Source organism: Penicillium lagena (genome assembly GCF_028827675.1).
Source record: "Penicillium lagena strain IBT 129212 chromosome Unknown utg000002l_segment0_segment0, whole genome shotgun sequence".
Classification (NCBI taxonomy): domain Eukaryota; kingdom Fungi; phylum Ascomycota; class Eurotiomycetes; order Eurotiales; family Aspergillaceae; genus Penicillium; species Penicillium lagena.
The window spans coordinates 5,520,654-5,547,887 of NW_026623223.1; the positions used below are offsets into that span (position 1 = coordinate 5,520,654).

The window sequence follows — 27,234 nt, forward strand, 5'->3', positions numbered from 1 at the left end:
GTCTCTCCAGACGACCATCCACGTTGGATGCCCGCCACTGGCACGATCTTCAGATCGAATCCCGAAATTCATGCCCGCGTTCGCCTCTGCTGTCCGATGATCGCGCAGGGGGCTCTGACCCGCATCCTTGAATCTGTTCCTTATCCGCCTCCTAGACCCCCTTGCCAGTAATCACCACCACCACCACACCCGCCGTTTTCGATCCGTCTGGATCTATCTGGCGATCACAGGCGCCCCCTTTTGCTCAGGCTGCAATCCTCAACCGCCAAGTTCACGCCAGCCCTGCGCCACCTTTCCCGATTGGGCCTAGTCACATTGCCCTTCCCCCGTGGCCCGTGCACCGTTTATCACGTGCCCGCCTTTCCCCTTCCAGGTATGTGATGGATTAGATCTTCCTTTTGCCGCATTCTTCGAGCTGGAGCCACCCCCGGGCCCGGGTTTGTTTTTCTTTGATTGTAGCTCTCTAACGGTCGCCCAGGCTCTGCCCCAGATAGCATGACCTGGTGATGTCCTCTCGATACCCCCCTTCGTCCGGGTTTAATTCCCGCGACCGTTCTCCCCAGCGCTTTGGAGACCGTCGTCCTCCCGCTGGTCCTCGCGGCCCCGACGATGCCAGCCCGGCTCCCTTTGGCAGAGACCCGCCCCGCGGCCCGCGCGCCTTAGTCGATTCCCCTCGCGGCGGTCCCTTTGGTGGCCCTCGAGGGCGAGGCTATGGTCGTGGTGAGTTCCGCGACAGGGACCGTGATCCGAGAGACCGCGACCGAGATCGAGACTTCCGAGACACTCGCGATGGGCCACCCCCCTTTCGGCGGGAGATGGATCGCGATTGGGGCCGCCGAGACCGAGAATTTGATCCGCGCGAGAATCGGATGGGTTTTGGTCGTGGCCGATCGCGCTCTCCAACGCGCGACTTTCGTGATATGAGAGACCCTCCGGGGCGTGAGTTGGATTTGGTGCGCATGCGACGCAATTCTCGGGATAGTCTTTTGTCGGCGTCCTCGGGTGGTCCAGACGGTCCTCCTTCCAGTGGTGGCCATCCGCGTGGTGGTTCCATTCGAGGTCGTGGCCGTGGGGATTGGGATGGAGGCCGCGGACGTGGCCGTCCGCCCTATCTCGATGACCGCGACACGTTTCGCCGGCGGAGTCGATCTCGCGATGGTTGGCGAGACCGTGGACGGGATCGTCCAGTCGATCGTGATCGAGACCTCATCCGAGATCGAGAGCGGGACCGAGACTTGGATCGCCGGTTTGATCGGCGCGATGATTGGGACGGTCGACGACCGGATCGTGATGACCGGCCCAATGACCCTTGGAAGCGACCTCCAAGCCGAGCTGGGAGCCGCGCGCCTAGTGGCTCAACTCCCGCACCACTCCCTCATGCAGCCCCGGTGGGTCTGCCTGATCGCATCCCCGACCAAGCTCCTGCAGATCAAGACTGGAAAGCATCGCTCCCGCTTGCCCCAGACCCTCGTCGTGATGCTGAGCGTGCCGAGTCGGTGCAGGATCTTTCCCCAGTCGTCAAGCACTCACCTCCGCCAGCAGCTCCTCAAGTGCCTGCCTTTGGATCAGTGACGGCTGCTATCCCAAGCTCCTCTGCGGGAAACGATTATGCCGACAAGGACCACAACGAGCTGCCTCCCCAACCAACGGCGCAGCCTCCCACAGGACCAAAGGAGGGCCGTGGCGAGCAGGACCCGTTGAGCCGTGTCGTTAAAGCATCCACAAATCTATCCGATCTGTCACCACCGACGGCTCCCGCTGCCATGACCAAGCGGGATTCGATCCCTGGTGAACCATTGCCTCCCGGCAGATCGAGCTCTGTCACTTCTTCGCCCACCTTCGCACGACTACCACATCCACGAACTGCATCCCGCGAACTATCTGCCTCCCCAAAGATGCAGCCATCCAACATTCCCACCGGTCCGCGGGCGCTGCAACAGCGGCAAGGTTCTCTCCAGCGCGGCATGCCCAAAGGCAGCAAACAATGGGTTCGTCCAGGCTATCCACGCGCCCCGTCCATTGCCAATGCTCCACCAAAGAGGGAATCCATTGATGAACATGATCCCTCTTCTGTTGGAGAAGATTCGCATTACGGATCCCGCGATCTTGAGCGGAACGAGCTATCACCAAACCGCTCTAGACGCAGTCCGCCGCATGTGCCAACAGTCGAGAAGGAAGACCCTGAAAGAGAAGACTTTGAAGATCCCGCACCCATCCTCGATTTTGATGAGTCTGAGGAGGAGGAAGATGAGAACATCGTTTTCACCCAGGACTACTTGGAGGAGAGAAAGCAGATATTCGAGAAAGACATGCGACGCCTGCGGGCGGAGATGCCTCCTCCTCCATTGGAAGATCAGACTATCGTTGCTCTCCTGATGAGAATCCAGTTACTTGGCATGATCGCACTCGAACCAGTGCCAGAGCGGCCATCAGAACCCGTTCCATCGGTGGAGAAGGACGAACAACCCGCAAAAGCTTCGGCAGCCGATCGAGTCGTTTCCTTCGCACCCACTGTGCTGGAACGTGAACCGATACCCATTGGCAAAACCATCATTCCGCCTGTTGTATCCCACGAAGAGATCACCATCGACAATCTACCCTTCTTACATTCCGGCCCTCCGACACCGATCTCTGACATGGAGGTGTACCAGGAAAATACTACGGTTCGGGACCGGCTCAAGGATACCTTTCTAGATGAACTCTCGAAGAGACAAAAGGAGATCGCCAAGAAGAATGCGACTCTGCGGGAAGAATACATGTCTTACTACAAGCCCTGGCGCCTTGCTGTGTGGGATCGAGATCGCCACAAAGATCAGAACAAGTCCGTGACCCCTGGTCCTGTCTCTCCACCCGCTCCCATCCTTCCGCCCACGCCAGCGCCCATTTCCGAGGGACGGGAAGGACGCCGTTATAAGGGCAACAGCGAACTTGACTTCCTCAATGCATTGAAAGCCTCCGAAATTTCGGCCCAAGAGGAGCTGGAACGCCGTCGGACGAAAATGGCCACCGCTCGGCCTGACTTGTCCCGCGAAGCAGTCATTCCAGACATGATGGAGCCGCATGAGGAAAAAGCGAGCGTCTACAAGGACGTGAACAACATCATTGAGCCGGAAAACGCCATGGCGGTGTTTGGCTTTGTGCCACGTCCGAACGATTTCAGCCCCGAGGAGCATACAATCTTCACGGATGCATTCATGGCACATCCCAAGAGATGGGGCAAGATCGCCGAGTCGTTACCGGGCCGAGATTTCCAGCAGTGTATTGTCCACTACTACCTTACCAAGGAGGAAATTAAGTACAAAGCGAAGCTCAACAAGCGCTGGAGCCGACGGGGTCGCGGCAAGGCCAAATCTTCCCGACCCAAGTCCAACGCTCTTATCGCCGATCTGGGTGTGGTCAAGCCAGACTTCGAGGGTGAAGAGGAACCCCAGGTCACTGATACAGGCCGTCCACGGCGCGCTGCGGCGCCCACGTTTGGAGGCGATACAAATGAGGTGGGAGATGGTACCCCCGCCCGGCGAGGTCAAGCTGGCAAAGATGGCGAGGCCGCGGAAAAACCGCCTGGTCGGCGTGGCGCACGCGCCGGTGGTCCTCGCACCCAGCGCCGTGGTAGAGCGGCACAACAAGAGCAAAAGGCCCAAGCAATGCAAGCAATTCCCATGGGTGCCAAAATGGAGATGGGTGGAGATGGCATGCTCGAAGGCCTGCCCGCGGATGCAGTTGACAAGGAGGCCAGTATCCCCATGCCACGAGGCAGGGCGCCGCGTGGACGAACAAAAGAAGGGATGTATGTTTTCGAGTCCACTGAGACAGATATGCCCGCAAAGCAGCCTGAAACTGGGTATGGGTCGTTGCAGCCGACAAGTTACTGGTCTGTTCCGGAACAACGCGATTTTCCTCAATTGCTTGAACATTTTGGTCGCGATTTCGAGGGAATTTCAAACTTCATGAAGACCAAGACGACCGTCATGGTATGTTAATACCTATCGCTCATAATGCATGAGCCTGGCTAACATGGATAAAATAGGTGAAAAACTACTACCAGCGCCGCCTCGACTCCGGGAAAAAGACTTTGAGGAGTCCCTCATCAAGGCAGAGGAAAACAAAGCCCGCGGCGAGCCTACGGGGCCTCTTCCAGTGCCCAGTGTTGCCCCCAAACGACGTTACGAGGCGACTCCATCGTCCATTGTACCCCGTCCACTTGCTCCACATGGCGAGACCGAAGCAGAAGAGGCTCGATTTGGCGTCAAAGGCAAGCCTGGGACTCTGTCTCCTCAACCCATGCCAATGCCTGGACGACCTTTATTGGAGAAGGATCGCAGTCGCTATCCGCCTTTGGCACAGGCCGTTGCTGCTTCCACGATGCCCCCCAGCCTTGCTCTGGGTGATCGGGGAGGACTATCCCATCGGATACCGGGCCCGCGTCTTGGGTATTTCACTGAGGATCGTCGCGACTCTTCGATCCTGTCGGCGCCTCGGATGGATCCCCTAGCACATGGACCATCGTCTTTGTTGCAACCGCAAGCTTCAATGGGCCCATCTCAGCAAGCTTACATGTCCGCGCAGCAGGCAGCGTCCCTCATTCCACCGGCTCATTCCCGCCAGCCCAGCTTGACCCAACGTCCGGGCTCGCCGTCGCAACTGCAAAGACAAGAACTCGATCTTTCGTCGGTCCACCGCGACTCCTTTGCTCAAAGACCTTATTATGGTTTAGGTCAAACCGGTGGTCTCGCTCCATCCCCCCGTCCCGGTTTGTCACCTGTTAAAGATGCTCCCCGTCCAAGTGCGACTCCTGCTCCGGAGTCTGCCCGTCAAGTGCCAGCCAAGCGTTCCAATATCATGAGTATTCTCAATGACGAACCGGAGGAGCCTCAGCAACGAAAGCGGTTTGCTAGCGAGCACATTGCATCGACTCCTCCCTCGCGGTCTATTTATCAACCCACTGCCCCGTTGCAGCAGTATCCGCCATCATCTCGAGGCTATCCAGACTACCCTGGCTACGGCGCTACATCGGCTGGCTCCGGTCCCTCAGCTAACAACGACTGGATGGCACGGTTCGATCCGCGAGCGCAGCAAGGCTCGCAGCCACCGGCACCGCAACAGCAGAGCGGTAGCCCGGCTACATCAATAGGGTCTCAGTCGTTCTCGTCCTACGCGCCTGCTCCTTCTCAACCGTCTGTCTCTTTGAGCAATCTTCCGGTCCCTTCTCCAGCACCGACTCCACCCCCCAGGCTGGGTCGCAGCGATCGTCCTACCCTAATGTCTTCTCCCAGCCGCCTTCTTCCCAGCCCCCACCGCCATCTGGCTCCCGAGAAGGCATCTACCGACCCGGCTCGCCTCCACCTCGTTATGGATCGCGCTCCGAGCAACTGTCCTCCAGTCTGCTTGGCATGCCCGCACGCCCCTCAGATGCACAGTCAACATATGCATCGGCAGCGCCGCCTACTCCTGCTTCGGGGCAACCCCATAACCAAAGCTACCAGCAGCATGTTCAGGGTTTGGTTAGTGGCTCACAACCTCACCGGTCCAACTTGCCGGGCGGTTCCCCTCAGTACGGGCACAGCACCCCACCACCTCCTTCGCACGGCTCTCGAAGAAACGGGCCGGGATCGATGTCCTCACTTGCGAGCTTTGGTCGCTCGTACACCCCGCCGCCGGCGTTCCACCATTCCGTGGGCGGTGGTTACCCGCCTCCCTCATCAGGACCGGGATCTATCCCACCGCTTCATCAACGGCCTCCAGCACCGGGCGAGAATGCGTCTACGCCGCCGACACACCAACGTGCGTACAGCCAAGGAAATAATTTACCTCCCCCATCGCAGCCTCCTCGCTGAACTGGTTGACTGTCCCCATTTGTTGTTTCTTATTGCGTCTCCAGCAGGGTCTGGAATCGATGATGGTTGTATAGTAGGACTAGTTTTTGATTGTCACGATCTCCGTTGTCATATCAGGTCTGTACCCTGCAAGACCTTTTTGGGATGTGTACTTTTCATGTGTACAATAAGATCAAATGAATGGATGCATGGCATTGCCTGATTTGTATGTCTACCTTAACTATCTTACCGATCCAGCTGGTTCATATGGCTGGGCAGATTCCAGGGGTCGTAGTCGAGATGGACAAAGGCCCGGTCAACCGTCGGCACGCTCTCGAGCATGTATTGCAGGCTCTCGCCGACGTCGTGACTGTCACGGAGAGCGATGCGCTCATCTACCACCAAGTCCACTTCGACGTTTAATTTATCACCTGCATAGTAGGCTTTTAGGTCTTGAATCTTTAGAATCACCCTCGAGAACCGCATCGTCATATACAGCAGAATGTTGTGGTCATTCGCCGAAGCCGCTGCGCCCGTCAGTCGCTGGATATACTCGCTGGCTGTTGAGCCCCAGTTCCACATGATGTACACCGAGAGAAGGAGACCACCTAGAGGGTCCAGGAACCAGAGTTTGGCAAAGGTACCGACTACCATGGATCAAATCAGCCATGAATCAGAAAGAGCTCTGGTAACATACCTAACGGGAAAATGATACTGAAGGTATTGAAGATGACATCTGTCATGGCATCTTGCGCCAGGACTTGCACGCTGGGGCTCGGAATCAGCCGGCACCAGATCCAGCAGAGGAGCTTGATCAGCACCGTGCCGGCCATGAGTCCAATGGAGGGGAGGGAGAGCTTGACAAGAGGGTGATCATCCCCCATCAACTTCTGCAGCGAGGACAGCCCGACCTGGAAGAAAGAGGTGACCATAATCACGCTGAAAATCAACACGCTCAACGGTTCCAGCCGTCGCCTGGTGATCGGGTACTGATTCCGGTCCTGATGACGGATCATGATGGCTGTGAACCAGATGAGCACTGTGCTGAGGAAGTCCAGCACGCCATCGACCAGGCCAGCCAAGACAGACATGGAGCTGGTGAGGACCATAATGGCGATCTTGGAGATCAAGAGAATTACGTTGGCAATGAAATTGACGCGGATCGCAAGATGGATCATGCGTTCCTCCGCCTCGGGTGACTGGATTCCAGGCGACTCTATGTCGGGCATGACATGCTCGCAGCCAGACTCTGTTGGCGAGAGCAAGGGCTCCATTTCATCGGCCGATGGAACTCGATAGAGGTTGTGCGGCGTGCGCTTGATCCTGGAGGTCTTGGGATTGGGTAAAGCTACCTCCGGGGCTTCAGTCGGCGGTGAAGAACCATTTGCAGGAGCATGGACATGATGATGGTGACCGCCGTTGTATTCTGCAATTAGATGGTGTGGAAGGGAAGAGTCCAGTAGACGATCGATATACAGATACTGCGAGATCAACGAGTTGTTGCGCTCATAGTACTGGCGTCTATTGCCTGTCAGACATGCTATCCAACGGATGGAGAAGCATACATGGGCTTGCGCATCTTCTTCAACGCGTCTGGCGGAGTATAGTATCGATGCCTGCATATTGCGTCAGACGGGCCTTCCTGTCCACCCGCAAGGGAGGAACTTCTACCATTCATAGCGTGGATTGCTGTGTCCAACCAACAATGACCCCCGCCGTCGGAGAAAGGTTGGTCGTTCCTGGACGGGGGCCTCGGACTGGCCCAGCGCGGGAAATAAACCCAGGAGGCGCTGCCCACGCGTCGACAGCAGCTCGTGCTCCGGGTCTAGACTCGGACGGTGCGGCAGGAGCAAAGGGGAGGTTGGTGATGAGGCGAGCGGGAGAAAGGAAGAGGAAGCCATGCTGGATGGTGAGGGAGTGAGTATTACGGATGGTCGACGGAGAGAGATAATGTACGGCCTTGTTTCCCAGGCATAGCGAGGGTTACCAACCCCGAAAATAACACAAAACAACCACCACCCCCTTGGCTGACATTTTACACCAAACAATGGACTAGCAGCGAGCAACACGGGCTCCCTTCCAGGGGCCTTGATCAAACACAAAGTACTCTTCCCTGACCGACAATACATATCATATAAAATTATCACCGGCTGCAACTGCCTTCATCTCGGGCCCCATCGATACCGGCCCGCGCGAGATCTACTTCCATACCCACTGCGTGCCCCGGATCAACCAGGCCATCCGCCTCGGCCATCACTTCATTATCGGCCCTCTTCCCCACGGCGCAGACGCGGATGCTCTGACGTACCTCGTCGCGTACTCCAGGTCGCCCAATCGCATCACCATTTTCGTCACCCGCAGCGAGGACGAGGTGTGGGGAACTAACTTCTGCGCGATGGAGGTTCATGTTCATGTGGTCCAGATCCCTATGTCCCGGGGCCGCGACGTCGCCATGACCACTGCCAGCACCTACGATATTCTGCGGCTGTGCGTTTACGAGGAGGCCCGCGAGCTATACGGTCGGATATGACGCCCGGGGCATGTCACAAATACGGAGCGCAACCGGAAGCGCTGTTGTGGGATTGCGGCGGATGTGATCGAGAGTGTGGAGGAGATCAGGCGTTCTGTGGGGACAGGTCTGTCGGACGCGTCTCCTCTAGCTGGCAGGCCGACGGGCGCATTTGGAGTAGACGAAGCGGTGGAGATGAGCGCGTGGTATCAATTCTGTACTGGCGCTCGCCATATTTTCATCGTTCGAGGTTCGCTCTCTAAGAAAGCCCCTGTGAGCTCTCAGACCCCTGCAGGGCAAGGATGATAGCCGGATTGTTCCCGCGCCATGATGAAACTCCAGGTTAGCCCGCAAGCCAACCAGCCTTAATCATTCACGCAGGAGAACCGGTTTTCGAGGTCCCTTGCCGAGAGGATCGTTACATCATCGTTCGATCGCCACTTGTCTAGGCGCCGGCCATTCCATTTCCGGTATCCCGACAGGCGCGGTACAAATCTTAGTGGGGTCTGCTAGTGCCAATCACCGCGGATCCTGCCGGAGGATGATGTATAGCTGAGCGTACATGCTATCGCGGTGGCACTTCACGGCTGCAAACGAACATTCAGCATTCACGCAATCTGGTGTCGATGGAGAGGATCTGAAACGAGAAGCAATGCAGCGGTTGAGGCTTACACAGCAAACATGTGGGCGGAAAGGAGAGCAAAAGGGATCGAATCCCAGTACTTTCTGGGGTTCACGCCGCGAACATTACGTATGCGGGCAGGGCCTGGTGGAGATGCCATGTTGATCTGGGGCCGTGAGCAATGATGAAATATAAAGGAACATGGCCGTCATATTGTTTCCTGGCTTCTCATTTTATTCTCCTCCCTTGTCCGGCTCTTAGCATTACCCCCACCGCGATTCAAGCCAAGCCTTCCATCATTCATGCTTTTTAAGCCCCTGTCGGAGTGTTGCCACACCCTGATTTATCATGACATCTGAAAATGGCCTTGTCCCGGGCCCGGATCTAAAGGAGGAGGCAGAAGGCTTCGAGGCCACGTCCAGCCGAAAACCTGCCGACGCACAGGCCGAGCATGCGACTGATGCTGACAGCAGTACCTCGGGTCAAGCTGAGAAGGTTCGGTCTGATGGCAAGCGAGAGCTGACAGAGGAGGATTGTTATGATAAACTGGGATTCTGCTTCCCCCGGTACAAGAAATGGGCCATCTTGACGGTCATCTTTACCGTGCAAATGTCCATGAACTTCAACAGCAGCGTGTACCCCAACGCAGTAGAGCCTCTCTCTAAGCATTTCGATATCAGCGAGCAGGCTGCTCGAGTCGGCCAGATGATCTTCTTAGTCGCATACGCCTTCGGGTGCGAACTCTGGGCACCCTGGAGCGAGGAGTTTGGGCGCTGGCCGATCATGCAGCTCAGTCTCTTCCTCGTCAACATCTGGCAAATTCCTTGTGCGCTGGCCCCCAACTTTGGCACGATCGTCGTCTGCCGTGCCCTGGGTGGTCTTAGCTCCGCCGGTGGCTCCGTCACGCTGGGTATGACTGCTGATATGTGGGAGGCTGATGATCAAGGGTTCGCCGTCGCCTATGTGGTGTTGTCGTCGGTTGGTGGCACAACTATTGGTCCTATCTTTGGTGGCTTAATCCAGTCCTACCTCCCCTGGCAGTGGAACTTTTGGATCCAATTGATCTTCGGCGGTGTCACTCAGCTTGCACACTTGCTGTTCGTAAGCGAGACTCGAGCGACTATTCTCGTCGATAGGGAGGCCAAGCGGCGCCGGAAGACGGGTGAAGATCCGAACGTTTATGGACCGAGTGAGCTGGCGGAGAACCGGCTGAGCTTCAAAGAGATTATGCGAGTCTGGCGCCGCCCGTTCGAAATGTTCCTGCGCGAGCCCATCGTGCTCTTCCTCTCGCTGTTGTCTGGCTTCTCCGACGCACTAATATTTACTTGCATCGAGTCTTTTACATTGGTATTTAAGCAGTGGAAGTTCAATGCGTGGCAGATTGGTCTCTGCTTCATCTCGATCGTCGTCGGTTATCTCGTCTCATACTGCATCTTCGTGCCGGATGTGGCCCGCCAGCACCACGTTCGGAAGTCCTTGGGTGACACCGCCCGTCTCCCGGAGCGGAGGTTGCTCATTTTGCTCTTCATTGCGCCTCTCGAGACCATCGGCCTGTTCGGTTTTGCGTGGACATCGATGGGACCAGAGTATACGCCTTGGATTGTACCTCTGATCTTTATCTTCCTCATCGCGGTTGCCAATTACGGTATCTACATGGCGACGATCGACTACATGGTGGCAGCCTACGGACCTTATTCTGCCTCTGCTACTGGGGGGAACGGGTTTGCACGAGACTTCCTTGCAGGTATTGCCGCCATGTACGCAACACCCATGTACTCGAATATCGGAGGCAAATTCCACCTGCAGTGGGCCAGCACTATCTTGGGCTGTATCGCCATTTTTGTGACTATTCCCATCTACGTCTTCTACTGGAAGGGACCGCAGATCCGCGAGGCCAGTAAGTTTGCGCAGACGCTGGCTGCCGACCGGGCTCGAAATGCCGGCCGGCGAGTGAGTCGAGCCAGTAAGAGCGAGCTCGACGTCCTGGGCCCGTAGTGAAGCCCGGCCATTATGTACATTTTCCGTCTCGTTTCATCCGCGACACTATTCTGTGGAGATTGTACATACCCGCCCACTGAAGTGTCGTTGATATTCAACATCTAGTGACGCCAATACCTCTAGTCTTTTATGATTCCCCGAGTTATTTCAACCCTCAATTTCATTACTCCGTCTCGGTTCAGCTGCTATAGATCCGCCTCCCTGTGTCCACATCTTTCCACTGCACTTCCGACGCGGAATGACCATTCCGCCTTGTACTTTCGTTCGATAGTCATGTGACTCGGGCGGATGTACCGGACGTACTCGCGTCTCTCCCTCTTCTCCCTTTACATAAATAACTCTACTACATCTATCGCCAAGGTGACTAGTAATCTGTATGGCCAGCCGTGAAGAGTGACTGATAGAAGAGAACGTGGGTTGACGGATATACTAGCTCCATAGTACATCGCAGTGGCCGGGGCTTGAAATACGCTAAACCGAATTCGACTCCAACGGAGGTACAACACCCATTCCGTCCCTACCGCGATCGACGCGCAGCCTTTAGCGGATGACCATACTTGTGACTGGCTGCCATGCGAGTGGTGCAGGGTTCCCCAGCCGGAAATGCCCCGTTGAGGTAGTTACGTCAAAAGATAAATAAAGCCGACATCTTCCCCCGCCAGAGAGAGAGAGCAACGACTTGAGTTTCTACACCATGACGGTCCATACACTCGCCATCGCCGTCGTGACGGTTGTCTACTTCATCATCCGCTACCTGAACCGCACAGATGTCCCCAAAATCAAGGGCATACCCGAGATCCCGGGCGTACCGATGTTCGGCAACCTGCTGCAACTGGGCGACCAACATGCAGTCGTCGCGGGCAAATGGGCGAAGAAATTCGGTCCGGTGTTCCAAGTGCGCATGGGCAACAAGCGTATCGTATTTGCCAACAGTTTCGACTCGGTGCGCCAGCTGTGGATCAAGGACCAGTCAGCCCTCATCTCGCGGCCCACCTTCCACACCTTCCACAGCGTTGTCTCCAGCTCGCAGGGATTCACGATTGGTACCTCACCCTGGGATGAGTCCTGCAAGCGACGTCGGAAGGCTGCCGCCACCGCACTTAACCGCCCCGCTGTACAGTCCTACATGCCCATCATCGACCTCGAGGCCAACTCCAGCATCAAGGAGCTGTACCGGGATAGTCAGCATGGGACCCGCGACATCAACCCCACTGCCTACTTCCAGCGATTTGCCCTCAACACCAGCCTGACGCTCAACTATGGCCTCCGGATTGAGGGCAATGTGGATGATCAGCTCCTGAAGGAGATCGTTGACGTCGAGCGTGGTGTCTCTAACTTCCGTAGTACATCGAACAACTGGCAGGACTATATCCCTCTGCTGCGCATCTTCCCCAAGATGAACAGCGAGGCGGACGGATTCCGTGTCCGCCGTGACAAGTACCTGACCCACCTGCTGGAAATGCTCAAGGATCAGATCAAGAAGGGGACTGACAAGCCGTGCATCACTGGCAACATCCTGAAGGATCCCGAGGCCAAGCTCAATGATGGTGAGTTTTTCCTTCTAACAGTCCAAAGAGAACCCGCTGACGAGAATATTAGCGGAGGTGAAATCGATATGTCTGACCATGGTATCCGCCGGTCTGGACACGGTGCCAGGGAACCTGATCATGGGCATTGCCTATCTGGCTTCGGAAGACGGCCAGCGGATCCAAAAGAAGGCGTACGATGAGATCATGTCAATCTATCCCGATGGCGATGCCTGGGAGAAGTGCCTGGTCGAAGAAAAGGTGCCTTATGTGACCGCGTTGGTCAAGGAGACCCTGCGATTCTGGACCGTGATACCCATCTGTCTGCCCCGAGAGAGCACCAAGGATATTGAGTGGAATGGGGCTACGATTCCCGCTGGCACTACGTTCTTCATGGTCAGTACGATCTGTTGGAACCCTCTCGAATTTTTTGCTGACCGGACTACCTAGAACGCCTGGGCTGCCGACTATGATGAGGACCACTTCAAGCAGGCGGACCGGTTCATTCCCGAGCGCTACCTAGAGCTCGGCGAGGGCTCGGGCACGCCGCACTACGGCTACGGCGCGGGCTCGCGCATGTGTGCCGGGTCACACTTGGCCAACCGCGAACTGTATACAGCGTTTATTCGACTGATTACGGCATTTCGGATGCATCCGGCTCGAGATCGCGCCGACCGGCCCATCCTGGATGCGATTGATTGCAATCTGATCCCAACGGCACTGACGACGGAACCAAAGCCGTTCAAGGTGGGGTTCATGCCGCGCGACCCGGAGAAACTGGAGAAGTGGATCGCGGAGAGCGATGAGCGAACGAAGGACCTGTGAGACGGATGAGGGCCGTTGTACATATATCTAACGAGCGTAGTCGAGCACTGCAAAATTCCAAACCATTCACGATGCATGGATTCACAATAGAAGGGGATGTAGCAATACGAGGTCGATTCTATAGTTCTTTAATGATCAATGCGACTCTTAGTGGACCACTTGTACCCCACAACACCCCATCCATTCTTCTTCCCGCCGCTCTTCCTTCCTCCACAATTCCCCCGGTCCATTTCTCCCCCAAACACAAATGGACGCCCTGCATGACGACAACCCCGTCGATGTGCCCGATGCTCGTCCTCGCAAGAAACGTCGCAAGTATATCGCCAAGGCCTGGTAACGTCTCCGTCAAACCCCCCCCCCTCCCCGGGTCAATCAAGCCGAGGGACTAACAGAGACCGCGTCCCGCACAGTAATGAATGCAAACGTCGCAAGATCAAGTGCAATGGCGAAACTCCCTGCCAACGCTGTGGGCGCCAGCGTATCGAGTGTGTCTACATCGAAAATGCCCCTCCGAATCACTTGAATGAGCAAGAGTACGCCTGTGCACCTTCCCCGTTGATGAAAACCACGGCTGATGCGCATAACCCAGGAATTTTGAGCAGCTCTTTGAGCAGATGAGCAGTATGCAGGACCAGATTATCTCTTTGTCCGCTGCGGTACGGTTGCTGGCCGGCGGCGACAGCTCTCCGGGGGTGGCGGGTCGGTCGCATCCTGTCGTCCCTCCCGCTGTCAGCACGCATGGTCCATGGTCAGGGCAGCGTTCATTGCGGCGTGTCTCCACAGCTCGAGAAAGCACATTCCAAGGTCCAACCACTTCCGCATTCAGCTTTGGCTTAGCTAAATCGAGTCTCGAAAGCCGCGGGATCGTGGAACGCAATGAAGGCGGCGAAGAGGAAGGTGACTTGACCCAGGAGCCGTCTCCCCTGGCATCGCCTTCAGCACTGTATCACAACTTGGAGCCTCAGCAGTCGACGGATCCGTTGTGGATGCTGCCCAAAAGTGAGGCCCTCCGGCTTTGTCGTGTGTATGAAGAAGAAATGGGGATCATGTATCCAGTCCTGGAGCTCTCCGAGCTGCTGGAGCAGGTACATCTGCTCTTCGGCCCGATGGATCGCGCTTTAGGATCTTCTGTGCAATTTGATGGGAAGTTGGGCGGGCTGGAACTTGGAGATGTCAATATTCTTCGCCTGGTCTTTGCTTGTGCATTGACCGCCGAGGCTAGTGGTCGCAGCGAGCAGGCCATCGCTCTCTTTGACAGTGTCCGCGAGGTTCAGGACAATTGTGTCTGGGGTCCACCCGACATTAAAAGCATCATTTTTTTGATGCTGGTGGTACGTGCTCACACCGTACAAGCTAGAAGCGGCAGATCTAATTTCCTTGTAGTCTATATTTTATTTCCAGATGGATGAAGAGACGCTCGCCTGGCGGACCATCGGCATTGTTGAGCGCATGTGTCTTGAGAAAGGCCTTCATCGACGAGAGACATTGAGCCATCCATCCATTGTGAATGTTGGCGAGGACCGTGCCCTACGATTGTTTTGGTCGATTTACGTTCTTGACATACGCTGGAGCTTCGGGACGGGCATGCCATTTGCCTTGGAGGATACAGACATCGACCCGTGGCTGCCAGAGCCGTCAGAGAAGACTCCATATCTTCAGGTCATGATTCAGTACAGCCGCATCGCCGCGAAGGTGTGGAAATTTATCTCTGCATTCAACAATACCAATGAAATAAAAAACGACGAGATGGGATATCTCAACTATCAGGTGGAGACTTGGGTGAGGGGTATCCCAGACACCCTGCGCCTCGACCATCCGAGTACCACCGAGTTTGGCGAGGGCGCAGAAGGGCCGCGCAGCCTACGGCGGTTGCGTGCCATGCTCTACCTGCGCTCCAACCAGCTACGGATGCTCATCCACCGACCCGTTCTGCACACGGCCGCGCACATTGCACGGCATCCTGCCGAATCCGAGACCGTCGTGGATTTGGCCAAAGACACGATTCGCTTCATCACCCGGCTCAACGAGACGTCCGACATCTACCAGTTGCAACAAGTTACCTTCAACTGGTTCCTAGTCTCGGCCCTTGCCGTGTTGTTCCTTGCCGTCGCGCAGGCCCCGACCCAATTCAGTGTATCGTGCAAGGAGGAATTCTACTGTGCGCTCGAGCTGGTCAAGGGGTTTTCGACAAAGTCGTATATCTCGCGGCGTCTATGGAAGTCGATTCGCAGTTTACGCAAACTCGGCCCACAACTGGGTCTCGGGTTGCAAAAGCACCGGCAGGAGGGTCCAATGGATCACCAAGCTAACCTCCAGGCCTCTCTCGTTCCTGCCCCAACCGGGAGTGTCCATAGCCAGACCCCGTTGGATGGCGCGCAGATGACGCAGGAGCTGATGGAATGGTTCGAAGCAGTCGGCAACCTGGAGGACCCAAACATGGGGGTCGGAACAGGTCCAGTGCCTCAGTTGGAGCCCTGGCCGCAACGCATGCCCAACGGCGCGTATTTGTTCGACTATGGTGGGGAGTTGTCTAGCGTAATGAAGGATTGCTTCTAGAGTAGTACATACGGAATGACACATCCTTGAGTGTATATACCTCGATACTCATACGAGCTTGACGCTGTCTCTACACAATGCCCGGCCACAACTTTTCTAGATCCGCTGCAGTCCAGTCAGTGACGAGCATGCCAAACTCCGTGGCCCCTATCAGATCGGCGTGCTTATCAGAGCCTGTTTCGGCCCGATGAGTGATCGGCAGTGTACAAACAGGCAGGGATCCACGGCCTCCTCATCACAATCGTTTAAACTCGGTAGTTCTCCGTGTTCTTGGAGACTATCAACCTCCCTTCCCCCTCGTGCCCAAAACTGCATCCCATGGCCCCCGACGCCGTGGACGACAATGCGATGTCTTTGCAGCAAAAGCCCTCCGCCCAGAAAGAGGCAGATCTCGACATGCTAGACGAGCCCTGCGCGGGCGAGGCCCTGGATATAGTGCTCGACCCGACAAAGGAGCGGAAACTATTGCTCAAACTGGACCTGGCCTTTGTCCCCATCATCATGCTCACCTATCTGTCCTGCTTTTTGGATCGGTCGAACATTGGTAAGGAATCTCCCTTTCTCGATGGGATATCCTCGACTCACCGATGAGCACAGGAAACGTCAAAGTTGCCCACATGCCTGAGGACATCAACGCCTCCGACGGCGAGTTTTCTACTGCCGTGTCTATCTTCTACGCGACCTATGTCTTATTCGAAGCTCCCTGGGCGGTGTTGATGAAGAAGCTGACACCGCGGAACATCCTTACCGGGCTCTGTCTCGTCTGGTCGCTCACGACTGTTTTCACGGGGTTTATTCAGTCCGTGGCCTCGCTCTATGCGACCAGACTCATACTTGGCGCCTGCGAGGCCGGGCTATTCCCCTGTTTGAACTTGTATTTAACCATGGTTTATCGCCGTGAAGAGCAAGCGAAACGCGTTTCATATCTCATGAGCTGCGCGGCCATCTCGGGTGCCGTGGGTGGCCTCCTGGCATATGGACTTCTGCAGATGGATGGCATCGGGGGCAAGGCGGGATGGAGGTGAGTTTTCCGCCCAAAACCAATTGAATTTAGCTCTGATGAGGTATCAGATGGGTGTACATGATTGAAGGTGTTTTCAGTGCTGTTTGCGCCATCTTCATCTGGTTTGGCCTGCCCAACAACCCAGCTGAGGCGTACTTCCTGACCGACGACGAGAAATGGATGATGCGCGTGCGAAATGAGCAGCGGCGCCAGTACATGGGCAGCGAAGAGTTTAACTGGGAGGAGATGTGGACCGCCCTCACCGATCCGAAGCTATACTTCAGTGGTCTCATCCAGTTCTGCCAAGATATACTGCTGTACGGGTTTAGCACCTTCCTGCCAACCATTTTGCAGGGTATGGGCTACGACTCGCTGATGAGCAACGTGCTGACGGTCCCCGTTTATATCTGGGCGGCCATTGTGTTTGTGACGGTGGCTTTTTGCTCCGACCGTTATTCCAAATTTGCATCGGTACGAAATCGCATTTTCAGACGAAACCGAAGACTGACCATTTGCAGTTCATCTTTGTCGGTAATGTTTTTGGCATCATCGGCTATATTTTGTTGCTGGCAGTCGACAACACGGCCGTCAAGTATTTCGCAACATTCCTCTGCGGTATCGCTACTTACACCGGAGTCGGTTTGAACGTAGCCTGGTGCAATGTGAACGTCGCCCCTCACTACCGACGAGCTTTGGAGATTGGACTGCAGCAGACGATGGGTAACTGCGCCGGTATCGTCGTTGGCCAGGTTTATCGCACCTCGCCATATGTGCTGGGTAACTCCTTCTCGCTAGGCTCGCTGGTAGTTGCACAACTCGCCGTGACTGGCTATGGGTTGTATCTGCGGCGTGAGAACAAAGTCAAGCAGCAAATTGCCGGTGGCGAAAAAGAAGATACCCGAAGAATGCAAACTGGTGACAGCGCCATTGACTTTAAATATCATTACTGAGAGGATGAACGCGGGAAGTGGGTTCAGTTCACGATGAACAGTGGCGAGCGGTTCGAAGATGACGTACAAGACTTGGTATACAAATAAATGGCAGATCTCCACTGAATCAAATGCAATACCAGCTTGAATCAAACCTGGGTTTAATTTCCTTTGGAGCACCTGTCCAGTCACGTCTACTATTTCAACCAGCAAGGGGTAGAGCAAACGTGCTCCGCATTTTTTTTATCATCTCACAACTCCGCCTCGCACGCCAAATACAAAAATGGGACTCTGTTTCTCCGTTCCAGGCCGTCGTCGCCACCCAATGGGCATGGGCATGATGGGAGGAGGTATGATGGGGGGAGGCATGATGGGCGGCGGCTGGGGCCCACCACCGTGAGAGCCCCTGTTCTCGTCTACCAAATTTTACAAATTGATTGTGTCGAAGTGCTCGTCGATATCATGGGGGTATGGGTTACGGCGGGGGCTGGGGCCCACCACCGTGAGATGCCACTTTTCTCGTCTACTAGATCTTACAACTAATTGCGTCGAAGTGCTCGTCGATATCACGGGGGTATGGGATACGGCGGGGGCGGGGGCTGGGGAGGCCCCATGGGCGGTGGATATGGTTACAGTTCAGGTTTTGGTGGCCGAAGACCTGGTGGCTTTGGACCAGGGTTAGTTGAAGAAATCCTCTGCGCTAATAATGCTTCCTAGCTGACATTTTGATAGGGGTGGATTTGGAGGCGGAGGACGACGTGGCGGGGGACGTCGGTGTTGATGAGATTATGTATGACACGGCAACTAATATCAAATGTACACATGTGCCAGTAACATATCGATCGCGTATCCAGAAGATTCAACTTGGCCTCATTGTCAATCGCAAAACCCCCAATAAATGGGTCCAGTGAACTCAAAATCGATCGTACTGATTTAAGCAAGATATTCCGAAATGTGTAACACCATGGAGGGCTAACTGATACGTACTCCAACAATCATCGCCCGTCACCGTCTACATCAAAAGTCTTCCTTCCCTTGTACCATGTCTGGCAGACTCGAGCATCTAACAGCTGCTCGGCGGTCCACTGCATGTCCAATACTACGAAATCAGCTTGGAATCCAACCTGTAAACTTCCCGTTGAGGAATCGGCAAAGCAAGCAAAAGCGGCGCCCGCAGTGGCAGCGGTGATGGCCGTAGAGAGAGACACGGCGAACTCGGGATTGACGGTCTCCGTAGAAGCCGGATCGAGGGCAGAACGGCGTGTGGTGGCATTATAGAGATTTGGCAAAGGCAAATGCTTTGCGGTTGGGGCATCAGTCCCAAAGACTAGGCGGGCACCACCCTCTTCAAACTCTCGATAGGCAAACGCCCGTTTGCAGCGGTGCAAGCCGAGGAGCTCTGGCCATGCCCCAAAGGTAGCGGGATCAGAATGAACGGGCTGAACAGAGGCAATGATTCCCAGGTCACCGAGACGCCTTGCATCCTCCGGAGTGGTCAGTTCCAGGTGCTCAATTCGGTGTCGACAGTTGCGAAGATCTGGAACTTGGGACAAGCAATCAATAGCTTGTTGGACTGTTCGGTCTCCGATAGCATGGATGGCACATTGAAGCCCAGCATTCGTAGCGCGGCTAATGGCCGCAGCTAAAGCAGCCGCTGGCCAGATGGGTTCGATAATATCTGGTCTGCCGCCATATGGCTGTAGTAAGCCGGCCGTGCAACCGTCCACGGTCCCGTCACATATCAGTTTAATGCCGTTGATGCTGATTCCAGGGGAAACAGAACGATTGAATTTCTGGTGCAAAACGATCACACGATCAATATGGCCGAAAATCTCTTCCAGATTCTCCGAGTATGGAATTAACCAATGCGCCGCTACATGCATGGGCAGTTCACCGCGTTGGCTACGATATAAATGAAGTGCCTCCCAGTTCTTCTCATCCATGGCCATATCCACTAGTCCGGTATATCCAGCAGACCGATGCGCGTTGAATGCAGCATCAATTGCGGCCAGCTTCTTATCCATGGACGCAACCTGGTCAAGAAATGGCCACACGATATTAAACTGGGCAGACTCGTCGAGCAGGCCGGATGGTCGACCATGATCATCGCGATGAATCGTTCCGCCGGGAGGATCGACTATCGACTCTACCTGTAGCTCTAGAAGGGCAGCCGTATTGCACCAGGTCGAGTGCAGATCCAGTGCCTCGACGTATATCGGTCGAGGGTCCAGATCATCCAGCATCGTGGCGAGAGCCTGACCCGGAATGGTGGATTGAATCCATCCGCGACAAAGAATGCGTGGTTCGGACGGCTGCTTTGCCGCAAAGGTGGTAATAGCCTGCCGGATCTGATCCAGTGTCTTGCATTGCAGAAGGTCCAGCTTCTGCAGGGACAAGCCGAAGTTGAGAATATGGACGTGGCCGTCAATGAAGCCTGGCAGCATCACTCGACCACCCAGATCGACCGAGACAGCCCCAGACGCAATGGCCTGGACCACCGGGGCATCGGCCTCTGAGCCCACGTAGCTGATGCGGTCGCCGGTGACAATCAGGGCGGAGGCAAAGACATCCCGATCGGACGATCCCAAGGGACAGAAAATGCGGCCGTTGGAAAAGACGGTGGTTGCCATGAGTGTTGCCGATGGCGAACCAAGATGGATACAAGGAATTAGACTGCAAGAAACGTAAGAAGCCGATCTTCTTCTATCTGCCGGTTGTTGCCCTGAAGAGGGAAAAAGCAAACCGGGGAAGAAAAGCAATACGGCGCAAAGTGACGCCATTGGCCAGATCGGCGATCTCGTATTGCCTCGTGGAAATACCGTAACCACACCCTTCTCCCAGCATCAACCGGAAGGGGAAACTCTCCCCTTCCCAGAACGCTGCTAATGATGATGACCTCCGGTCCGAATCAAGCATGCTGCCGGCCTTCCACATGGAGAATTTCGAGGCGAATCCCCTCGACGCCCTGGTGGGAGATAAATAGGGGGCATGGACATCAGCGTCCCAGACAGTAACATCAGATTACACCGAACTTTTCCTACCAAGTGAGACCATGTCTGTCATTGGAGCCCAGGAGCCACGCCGGGGATGCTGTGCTCCCCAGTCGGCTGCTTCGGCCCGACCGATGCACCCCCTTGGTACGTGCTGTTTACTCACCAATATACATATCCCGTCCACAGCAAGCTCGGGATACTAATTTGAGCCAGATGCCCTCTCCGCCCAGGAAATCCCGGCCGCCGCAGACCTGATTCGCCAGTACGCTGCTCCGAAACAACTCAAGTTCAACTGCATTACCCTGCATGAACCAGCCAAGGCGGAATATGCAGCTTTCCGAAATGGCTCGGGCCCTCGGCCTGAGCGACGTGCCTTCTCCATCGCGCTTGAACGAGGAACCCCCAAGGTCGCGGAAGTGGTGGTGAATCTCACGACTCGGCGAGTGGAGTCCTGGAAGGATGTCCGAGATGCTCTTCCCACTCTGACTTTGGACGACTTGGACATCGTTGAGCGGATTGCCCGGACCCACCCGAAAGTGATCGAGGTCTGTCGAGAGATTGGCATCACGGATATGTCCAAGGTCTACTTCGATGCATGGGCTATAGGTATTGATGAACGTTGGGGATTCGACCGAAGACTGCAGCAGGCTCTGCCGTATTACCGGAGTTCAGCCTACGACAACCAGTACGCTCACCCCTTGGATTTCACCATCGTGGCGGATACGGAGACCGAGGAAATTCTGGCCATTGATGTGCGTCGGGTCAATGGAGAAAGAACATCGGTACCTTGGCAAGAGCATAATTACCTGCCCGAGTTTATTTCCGACTCCTATCGCCATGATCGCTTGAAGCCGGTGGATATCACGCAGCCCCAGGGCGTTTCATTTCGCATGAATGGCAACGAGATTGAGTGGGCTGGGTTCAAGATGCATATCGGCTTCAATTACCGAGAAGGTATTGTGTTGTCTGATGTGCGGGTGGATGACCCGTATGAACAGCGTGAGAGGACCCTATTCAACAGAATCAGCGTCGTCGAGATGGTCGTGCCCTACGGATGTCCCAAGCCTCCACATCATCGCAAACACGCCTTTGATGTTGGAGAATATGGGAGTGGCTTGATGACGAATTCTCTCAAGCTCGGCTGTGACTGCAAAGGGACCATCCACTACCTCGATGCCGTGCTTTCCACGGCAACGGGGGAGCCGACAGTTGTGAAAAATGCGGTGTGTATCCACGAGGAGGACAACGGCCTCCTCTATAAACATACAGACTTCCGAGACAGTAAGCTTTTTCTGATACTGTATCAAATGTCGTCGCTGACCGTATCTAGATCGTGTCATCGCAGCCCGGGACCGGAAGCTCATCATTTCCCAAATCATTACCGCGGCTAATTACGAATATGCGTTCTACCACACCTTCACGCTAGATGGGACCTATAAGTTGGAGATGAAATTGACCGGGATGCTAAACACCTATTGCTTACATCCCTCGGAGCAGGCGGCTCCCTATGGGACGGAGGTGGCCAAGGGGATTGATGCCCAGAACCATCAGCATATATTTTCTCTTCGTGTTGATCCGGAGATTGACGGGACATGCAATACTGTGGTGCAGAGTGATGCAGTGCCGGCGGAAGAGCCTGTAGGCTCAGAGGACAATTTCTATGGCAATGGCTTCCTGGCGAGAAAGACTCCTCTGCGAACTGCATTGGAAGGGGCCACCACTTACTGTCATGAAACAAATCGATCCTGGGACATCATCAACCCCAGCCGACTCAGCGTCGCCAAGAAACCCGTGGGTTACAAGATCATCAACAACCAGTGTCCGGCCCTGCTAGCCAAACCCGGCAGTACCGTTTATAAGCGAGCTGGGTTTGCCCGCAAATCCCTTTGGGTCTTGCCGTACCGAGATCATGAACTGTTCCCAGCAGGAGTCTATGTCTGCCAGTCAACGGGAGAGCCGAACCACCCCGATAATGAAACCATTGTCGACTGGGCAGCGCGCAATGAATCGATCGAGAACACGGACATTGTGTGTTACATCCAATTCGGCCTGACGCATTTTCCGCGCACAGAAGATTTCCCCATCATGCCTGCAGAGCCTGTCAGCGTCATGCTGCGGGCATCCAACTTCTTCCAGAAGAACCCAGCTCTGTGGGTGCCTCCATCCAACGTGTCTCGAGATTATACCTCGTGCGATGCCTTCCCGACCAAAGGTGCATGCTGCCCGTCGAAGGCGGGTTCGAAGCTCTAACGAGGATATGATACTCGGAGCTGTGTATACTGTCAGTAGCCAAGAGATAGTTAATGATAGACACCTTCTGCTTGTTTGCTATATATGTAGATCGGTTCCTGGATTTTCCGAAAGCCGGGAGGAATCGGGATGTATCACGTGCCATTACCCTCATGCCTCAGGCCAGCACAGACTCTGGGACCCAGACACCAGCACCATTATTCCAGCAGTCTCGCCTGCCATATTCGCACGGCATGTATGAAGGATGACGACGCCAGCAAATGTGGCAATTACGCCGCTCACATCATCTTATAAAACTTACCGGCGACCACGCCGGCGACCTGCTCATCTGCGGACTAAAACTGGGTGTCTGACCTGTAAGCTCCGTGCCCTCTACAGAATACATGTGCTTTACTTCTGGCTGTTACTCACCAGCCCTCGCGTTCCACCGAGAATTAAGTGCTGATTCCTCTTTAGGCCGTCGGCGGAAGAAGAAATGTGATGAGACTCGTCTTGCGTGCTTGAACTGCGCCAAGCGAGGCCTTATCTGCGAATGGCCACAATATGTGACCGAGACCGGGGACTGGGCGGGACATTCTCCTCCTTTGAACAGACACAAACCAAGTAATCTCGACAACGGAGCCACCACGGTAGTTGTCAAATATGATGATCAAACGCCGCGGAGAACCTACTGCCTCGATGAAGTATCGGATGATTCCAGCGACGTGGCATCCTCCACAGGCTCATCTGTTGCCGGCGAAGGGCCTTGGACACAATCAGCTTCTTCTGCCATGACAGTCCTCGGTAGCTTGCACCGCCTCTCTGCCAACCCTTCACCGGCTGTCATCCAAGAGAGTGGGCTGCTCTTTGATTTTCTCAGAGTGACATTTCTACCTCAACTCATTCGACCAACAGCAAATAGTCGTGTCATTGATTTCTTTACACAGGAGACACTGACACTAGCTCTTCACCGGCCATTTTGTATGCATGCTCTTCTCGCCTGTTGCGGATCAGAAATTCCTACCCATAACCGAGAATTCCGTCAGCTGGCTCGCTTTCACTATGTTCGCGCGGTGGAAGGGCTCCGCACCAACCTGGATAACGGTAATCTGAACCAGCAGTGGATTGTTACGATTCTCACCGTTCTCATGCTTTGTATTTACGAGGTGTGCACTTTCACAGCAGATCAATTCAGCAAGAAAAAAGGGCTAATATAATCGTCCAGAGATCCAAGCCACAGGGCTCAATTGCCGTCGACGTTCATCTGGTAGGAGCGGCGCGGTTGATTCGCTTGGACTCCCAGCGTTCTCCCTCCGAGTGTCCCAAGTCAGAGATAGACCGGGCCATGCATCGCCTAGTCCGGGAGTCGTTCATCTTCCACGTTGCGACTAGTCTGCCTTTCCAGCAGATGGCCTCGCCCAATGCTGAAATTGACTCGGCGTTCTCACTCGCCGAAGATACGCTGGGTCAACATTTCCACATTCACTCACACTCTCATCCCGACTCACCAGTGCTCGGCGTTCCCCCCCAACTATTTCGATGCATCTATACGATCTATCGTCTATACCAAGACTGTTCCAAAAGTAGTGTGGATATTGCTCACTGTCGCCGCCTGGAACAAGAAATGATTTGGTGGGACCATTTGATGACGGCTCGACCAACACCTGGGCGAGACCAGTTGTGGGAGGACGACTACGCTGCGAGAGGAGCCTTGGCGCACCACCCGAATGCGCATTCAAGTTCTTCTTTCATCGGGCCCAGATTGTACGTTTTGGGCGCCCGCATTCTTCTCCAACGCATGATTATCCCTGATCCCACTGGATCCGATCCCGTCATCGACCAACTGGTGACCGAGGCGATGACTGTAGTCCAACAGCTCCAGCCCGCACGCGACTATTTTGCCGAGTACTATTGCTGGCCATTCTTGATCATAGGGCTCAACTTGGACAATATGCCTGACCAAGAATTTCTTATGTCGCAGATTTTGGCATTTTGGTCCGCCACCAACAACGGCACGATGCGACGACTGGCCGATATGCTTCGACTCTACTGGCAGTCTCCTCCGCCGCGACAGTTGCCGGTTGAGATTCTCAAGTAGTAATAGTGAACTTCGATCACACCATCACAAAGCGACTAATAATGTTGGACCGAAATCCATATTGTTGCCCCATCATCCCCGCGGGTTAGAAGTACCTCGGGCAAACCCCCGAGGCCATTTGTCAGCGAACCAGATCGGAGGGGCATAAAAGAATTTCTCCAATTCCTCGACTTCTGCCTCAAATTATATATCGAGCTGTCAGAACCATGGGCTCTACATCTACAGTTCGCTCGCCTCACATCGTCAAGGCGGAGGGACTTCCTTACTTTACCCCCGCCAATAATGGCGGTGCCGCCCGCAACGCGCAGGATCCCAGCACACCCACGCTGTTTCGTCCCTTGCGCATCCGTGACATGGTCCTCAAAAATCGCATTATGGTTGCGCCCATGTGCATGTATTCCACCGAATCCAATCCAGCGTCTCCAGCTGTCGGCGCTTTGACGGACTTCCACATCGCCCACTTGGGCCACCTCGCTTCGAAGGGCGCCGGGTTGGTTTTTATTGAGGCGACCGCGGTGCAGCCGAATGGTCGCATTTCACCCAATGACTCTGGTCTGTGGCAGGAAGGCACTGATTCGGAGCAATTCAAGGGTCTGCGCCGCGTCGTGGATTTTGCGCACAGCCAAGGAGCCAAGGTTGGCATCCAACTCGCCCACGCTGGCCGAAAAGCAAGCACGGTTTCCCCTTGGCTCGCAGCGCAGCAGGGCCAGAAGAGTCTTAGGGCGGACGAGAGCGTCGGGGGCTGGCCGTCAAACGTGGTAGGCCCTTCTGGTGGCGAGGAGCACCAGTGGAGCCCCGGCGATGTTGAATATTGGCCTCCGCGTGAGCTGAGTACGGCGGAGGTTGAAGAGGTTGTTCGTGCCTTCGCACGAAGTGCCGAGCTCTCTGCCAAAGCCGGAGTTGATGTGATTGAGATCCACGCAGCTCATGGTTATCTGGTCAATGAGTTTATGAGCCCCGTCACGAACCGCAGAACCGATAAATACGGCGGCAGCTTTGAGAACCGAGTCCGGATCATTCAGGAAATTGCGACGGCCACCCGTGCAGTGATTCCGAGTGGCATGCCGTTGCTACTTCGCATCAGCGCCACTGAGTGGCTAGAGAACGATGCTGTTGCCGCCAAATGGGGTAGTTGGGGTATGGAATCGTCCATCCGACTTGCAAAAATGCTTCCTGAATTGGGCATTGACTTGCTGGATGTCAGCTCTGGTGGAAACCACAAAGATCAAAGAATCCAGCCGCATACCAATTATCAGATTGACTTGGCTGGTCAGCTGCGCAAGGAAATTCACGCGGCGGGTCAGAAAACATTAGTGGGAGCTGTTGGGTTCATCACCGAGGCGGAAAATGCCCGACGGATTGTTCAGGGCGCGGATGAAGCCCACTCGACCGAGGCAATGCTGTCAGGCGAGGAGCCCAAAGCCGATGCGGTCTTGATGGCTCGCCAGTTCCTGCGAGAACCGGAATGGGTGTTGACGGCGGCCAAGAAGCTCGGTGTCAAGGTGTGGCTCCCCTGGCAGTTCACACGGGGTTTGCTCTGAGCCATTGCATGGCCTGGTGCCTGGGGTTGGCATTTAGATAGACTAGTCACCGATCAACGTAGAACATACGATACGCGAACTATAGCACTCCTGTACGATGTCTCACAGATCTACTCAGCTACACAATGTGTCCATGGGCCCAAGCTGTTGCGTGATCTGCTTTCAATCGCTGATGGACGTGATCCCCAAGTATAGATTCAAAAGCAAAGTAAATCTCGGCCAGACGACGACGGCACCGTCTTCGTCCAAAACGCGCCTGAGTCCTGTCAGAATGATATCCCCACTCAGCCAGCAGCAGAGCTCGCCCAGAACGCTGTGACCCATAATTGGGTCACGGCATCCGGCGCGGTGATGAGCGCTCCGTGGAAGGACCTTTCGACAATTTATGTTTATTGCGCCCAGGACCAAGCGATATTGCAGCCACTGCAGCAGAGTTTCGTTCAGGAGGCGGTAGACGCAAGTGGCTCCGCACCTATGGCTACGGAGACCAACGATTCGTGCCACTGCCCTTTCCTGAGCAGACCAGATGAAGTTATTGGATCGTGAGATGCGTTACTACCGTGGAAATTAGACACGGGGACCTGACTAGTCT

The 27,234-nt window shown here is 55.1% G+C and overlaps 12 protein-coding genes across 12 annotated transcripts; 9 read left to right on the plus strand and 3 right to left on the minus strand.

The window, feature by feature from the left end:
- Window positions 1-494: 494 nt before the first annotated feature.
- On the plus strand, window positions 495-5,907 carry N7510_005093 (MYB DNA-binding domain protein; the record flags this gene model as incomplete). Its single annotated transcript, XM_056977019.1, has 2 exons — window positions 495-3,975; window positions 4,028-5,907. Coding segments are annotated over 2 exons (5,361 nt in total), but the record flags the coding sequence as incomplete, so codon positions are not given.
- A 152-nt stretch (window positions 5,908-6,059) lies between these two features.
- On the minus strand, window positions 6,060-7,714 carry N7510_005094 (cation diffusion facilitator family transporter; the record flags this gene model as incomplete). The annotated part of the gene is made up of 4 exons (XM_056977020.1): window positions 6,060-6,460; window positions 6,511-7,334; window positions 7,379-7,429; window positions 7,485-7,714. The coding sequence occupies 4 exons, from the start codon at window positions 7,712-7,714 to the stop codon at window positions 6,060-6,062; spliced, it is 1,506 nt and encodes a 501-aa protein (XP_056836976.1).
- Window positions 7,715-7,956: 242 nt separating this feature from the next.
- Window positions 7,957-8,220, minus strand: N7510_005095 (uncharacterized protein; the record flags this gene model as incomplete). The annotated part of the gene is made up of 1 exon (XM_056977021.1): window positions 7,957-8,220. One exon carries the CDS (start codon window positions 8,218-8,220, stop codon window positions 7,957-7,959), a length of 264 nt encoding a protein of 87 aa, XP_056836977.1.
- Window positions 8,221-9,292: 1,072 nt separating this feature from the next.
- N7510_005096 (uncharacterized protein) lies at window positions 9,293-10,939 on the plus strand (the record flags this gene model as incomplete). The annotated part of the gene is made up of 1 exon (XM_056977022.1): window positions 9,293-10,939. The coding sequence occupies one exon, from the start codon at window positions 9,293-9,295 to the stop codon at window positions 10,937-10,939; it is 1,647 nt and encodes a 548-aa protein (XP_056836978.1).
- Window positions 10,940-11,636: 697 nt separating this feature from the next.
- Window positions 11,637-13,293, plus strand: N7510_005097 (cytochrome P450; the record flags this gene model as incomplete). Its single annotated transcript, XM_056977023.1, has 3 exons — window positions 11,637-12,489; window positions 12,542-12,864; window positions 12,919-13,293. The coding sequence occupies 3 exons, from the start codon at window positions 11,637-11,639 to the stop codon at window positions 13,291-13,293; spliced, it is 1,551 nt and encodes a 516-aa protein (XP_056836979.1).
- A 247-nt stretch (window positions 13,294-13,540) lies between these two features.
- Window positions 13,541-15,849, plus strand: N7510_005098 (putative C6 transcription factor; the record flags this gene model as incomplete). The annotated part of the gene is made up of 4 exons (XM_056977024.1): window positions 13,541-13,626; window positions 13,704-13,826; window positions 13,883-14,624; window positions 14,677-15,849. The coding sequence occupies 4 exons, from the start codon at window positions 13,541-13,543 to the stop codon at window positions 15,847-15,849; spliced, it is 2,124 nt and encodes a 707-aa protein (XP_056836980.1).
- Window positions 15,850-16,167: 318 nt separating this feature from the next.
- Window positions 16,168-17,802, plus strand: N7510_005099 (allantoate permease family MFS transporter; the record flags this gene model as incomplete). The annotated part of the gene is made up of 4 exons (XM_056977025.1): window positions 16,168-16,393; window positions 16,447-16,870; window positions 16,921-17,323; window positions 17,371-17,802. The coding sequence occupies 4 exons, from the start codon at window positions 16,168-16,170 to the stop codon at window positions 17,800-17,802; spliced, it is 1,485 nt and encodes a 494-aa protein (XP_056836981.1).
- A 262-nt stretch (window positions 17,803-18,064) lies between these two features.
- On the plus strand, window positions 18,065-18,692 carry N7510_005100 (uncharacterized protein; the record flags this gene model as incomplete). Its single annotated transcript, XM_056977026.1, has 4 exons — window positions 18,065-18,177; window positions 18,230-18,249; window positions 18,336-18,458; window positions 18,514-18,692. The coding sequence occupies 4 exons, from the start codon at window positions 18,065-18,067 to the stop codon at window positions 18,690-18,692; spliced, it is 435 nt and encodes a 144-aa protein (XP_056836982.1).
- Window positions 18,693-18,776: 84 nt separating this feature from the next.
- Window positions 18,777-20,411, minus strand: N7510_005101 (amidohydrolase; the record flags this gene model as incomplete). Its single annotated transcript, XM_056977027.1, has 1 exon — window positions 18,777-20,411. One exon carries the CDS (start codon window positions 20,409-20,411, stop codon window positions 18,777-18,779), a length of 1,635 nt encoding a protein of 544 aa, XP_056836983.1.
- A 422-nt stretch (window positions 20,412-20,833) lies between these two features.
- On the plus strand, window positions 20,834-25,101 carry N7510_005102 (uncharacterized protein; the record flags this gene model as incomplete). Its single annotated transcript, XM_056977028.1, has 5 exons — window positions 20,834-20,918; window positions 20,988-22,055; window positions 22,105-23,010; window positions 23,481-24,169; window positions 24,229-25,101. 5 exons carry the CDS (start codon window positions 20,834-20,836, stop codon window positions 25,099-25,101), a joined length of 3,621 nt encoding a protein of 1,206 aa, XP_056836984.1.
- A 206-nt stretch (window positions 25,102-25,307) lies between these two features.
- N7510_005103 (NADH:flavin oxidoreductase/NADH oxidase) lies at window positions 25,308-26,642 on the plus strand (the record flags this gene model as incomplete). Its single annotated transcript, XM_056977029.1, has 1 exon — window positions 25,308-26,642. One exon carries the CDS (start codon window positions 25,308-25,310, stop codon window positions 26,640-26,642), a length of 1,335 nt encoding a protein of 444 aa, XP_056836985.1.
- A 125-nt stretch (window positions 26,643-26,767) lies between these two features.
- On the plus strand, window positions 26,768-27,188 carry N7510_005104 (alpha/beta-hydrolase; the record flags this gene model as incomplete). Its single annotated transcript, XM_056977030.1, has 2 exons — window positions 26,768-26,788; window positions 26,838-27,188. The coding sequence occupies 2 exons, from the start codon at window positions 26,768-26,770 to the stop codon at window positions 27,186-27,188; spliced, it is 372 nt and encodes a 123-aa protein (XP_056836986.1).
- Between the last annotated feature and the right edge of the window lie 46 nt (window positions 27,189-27,234).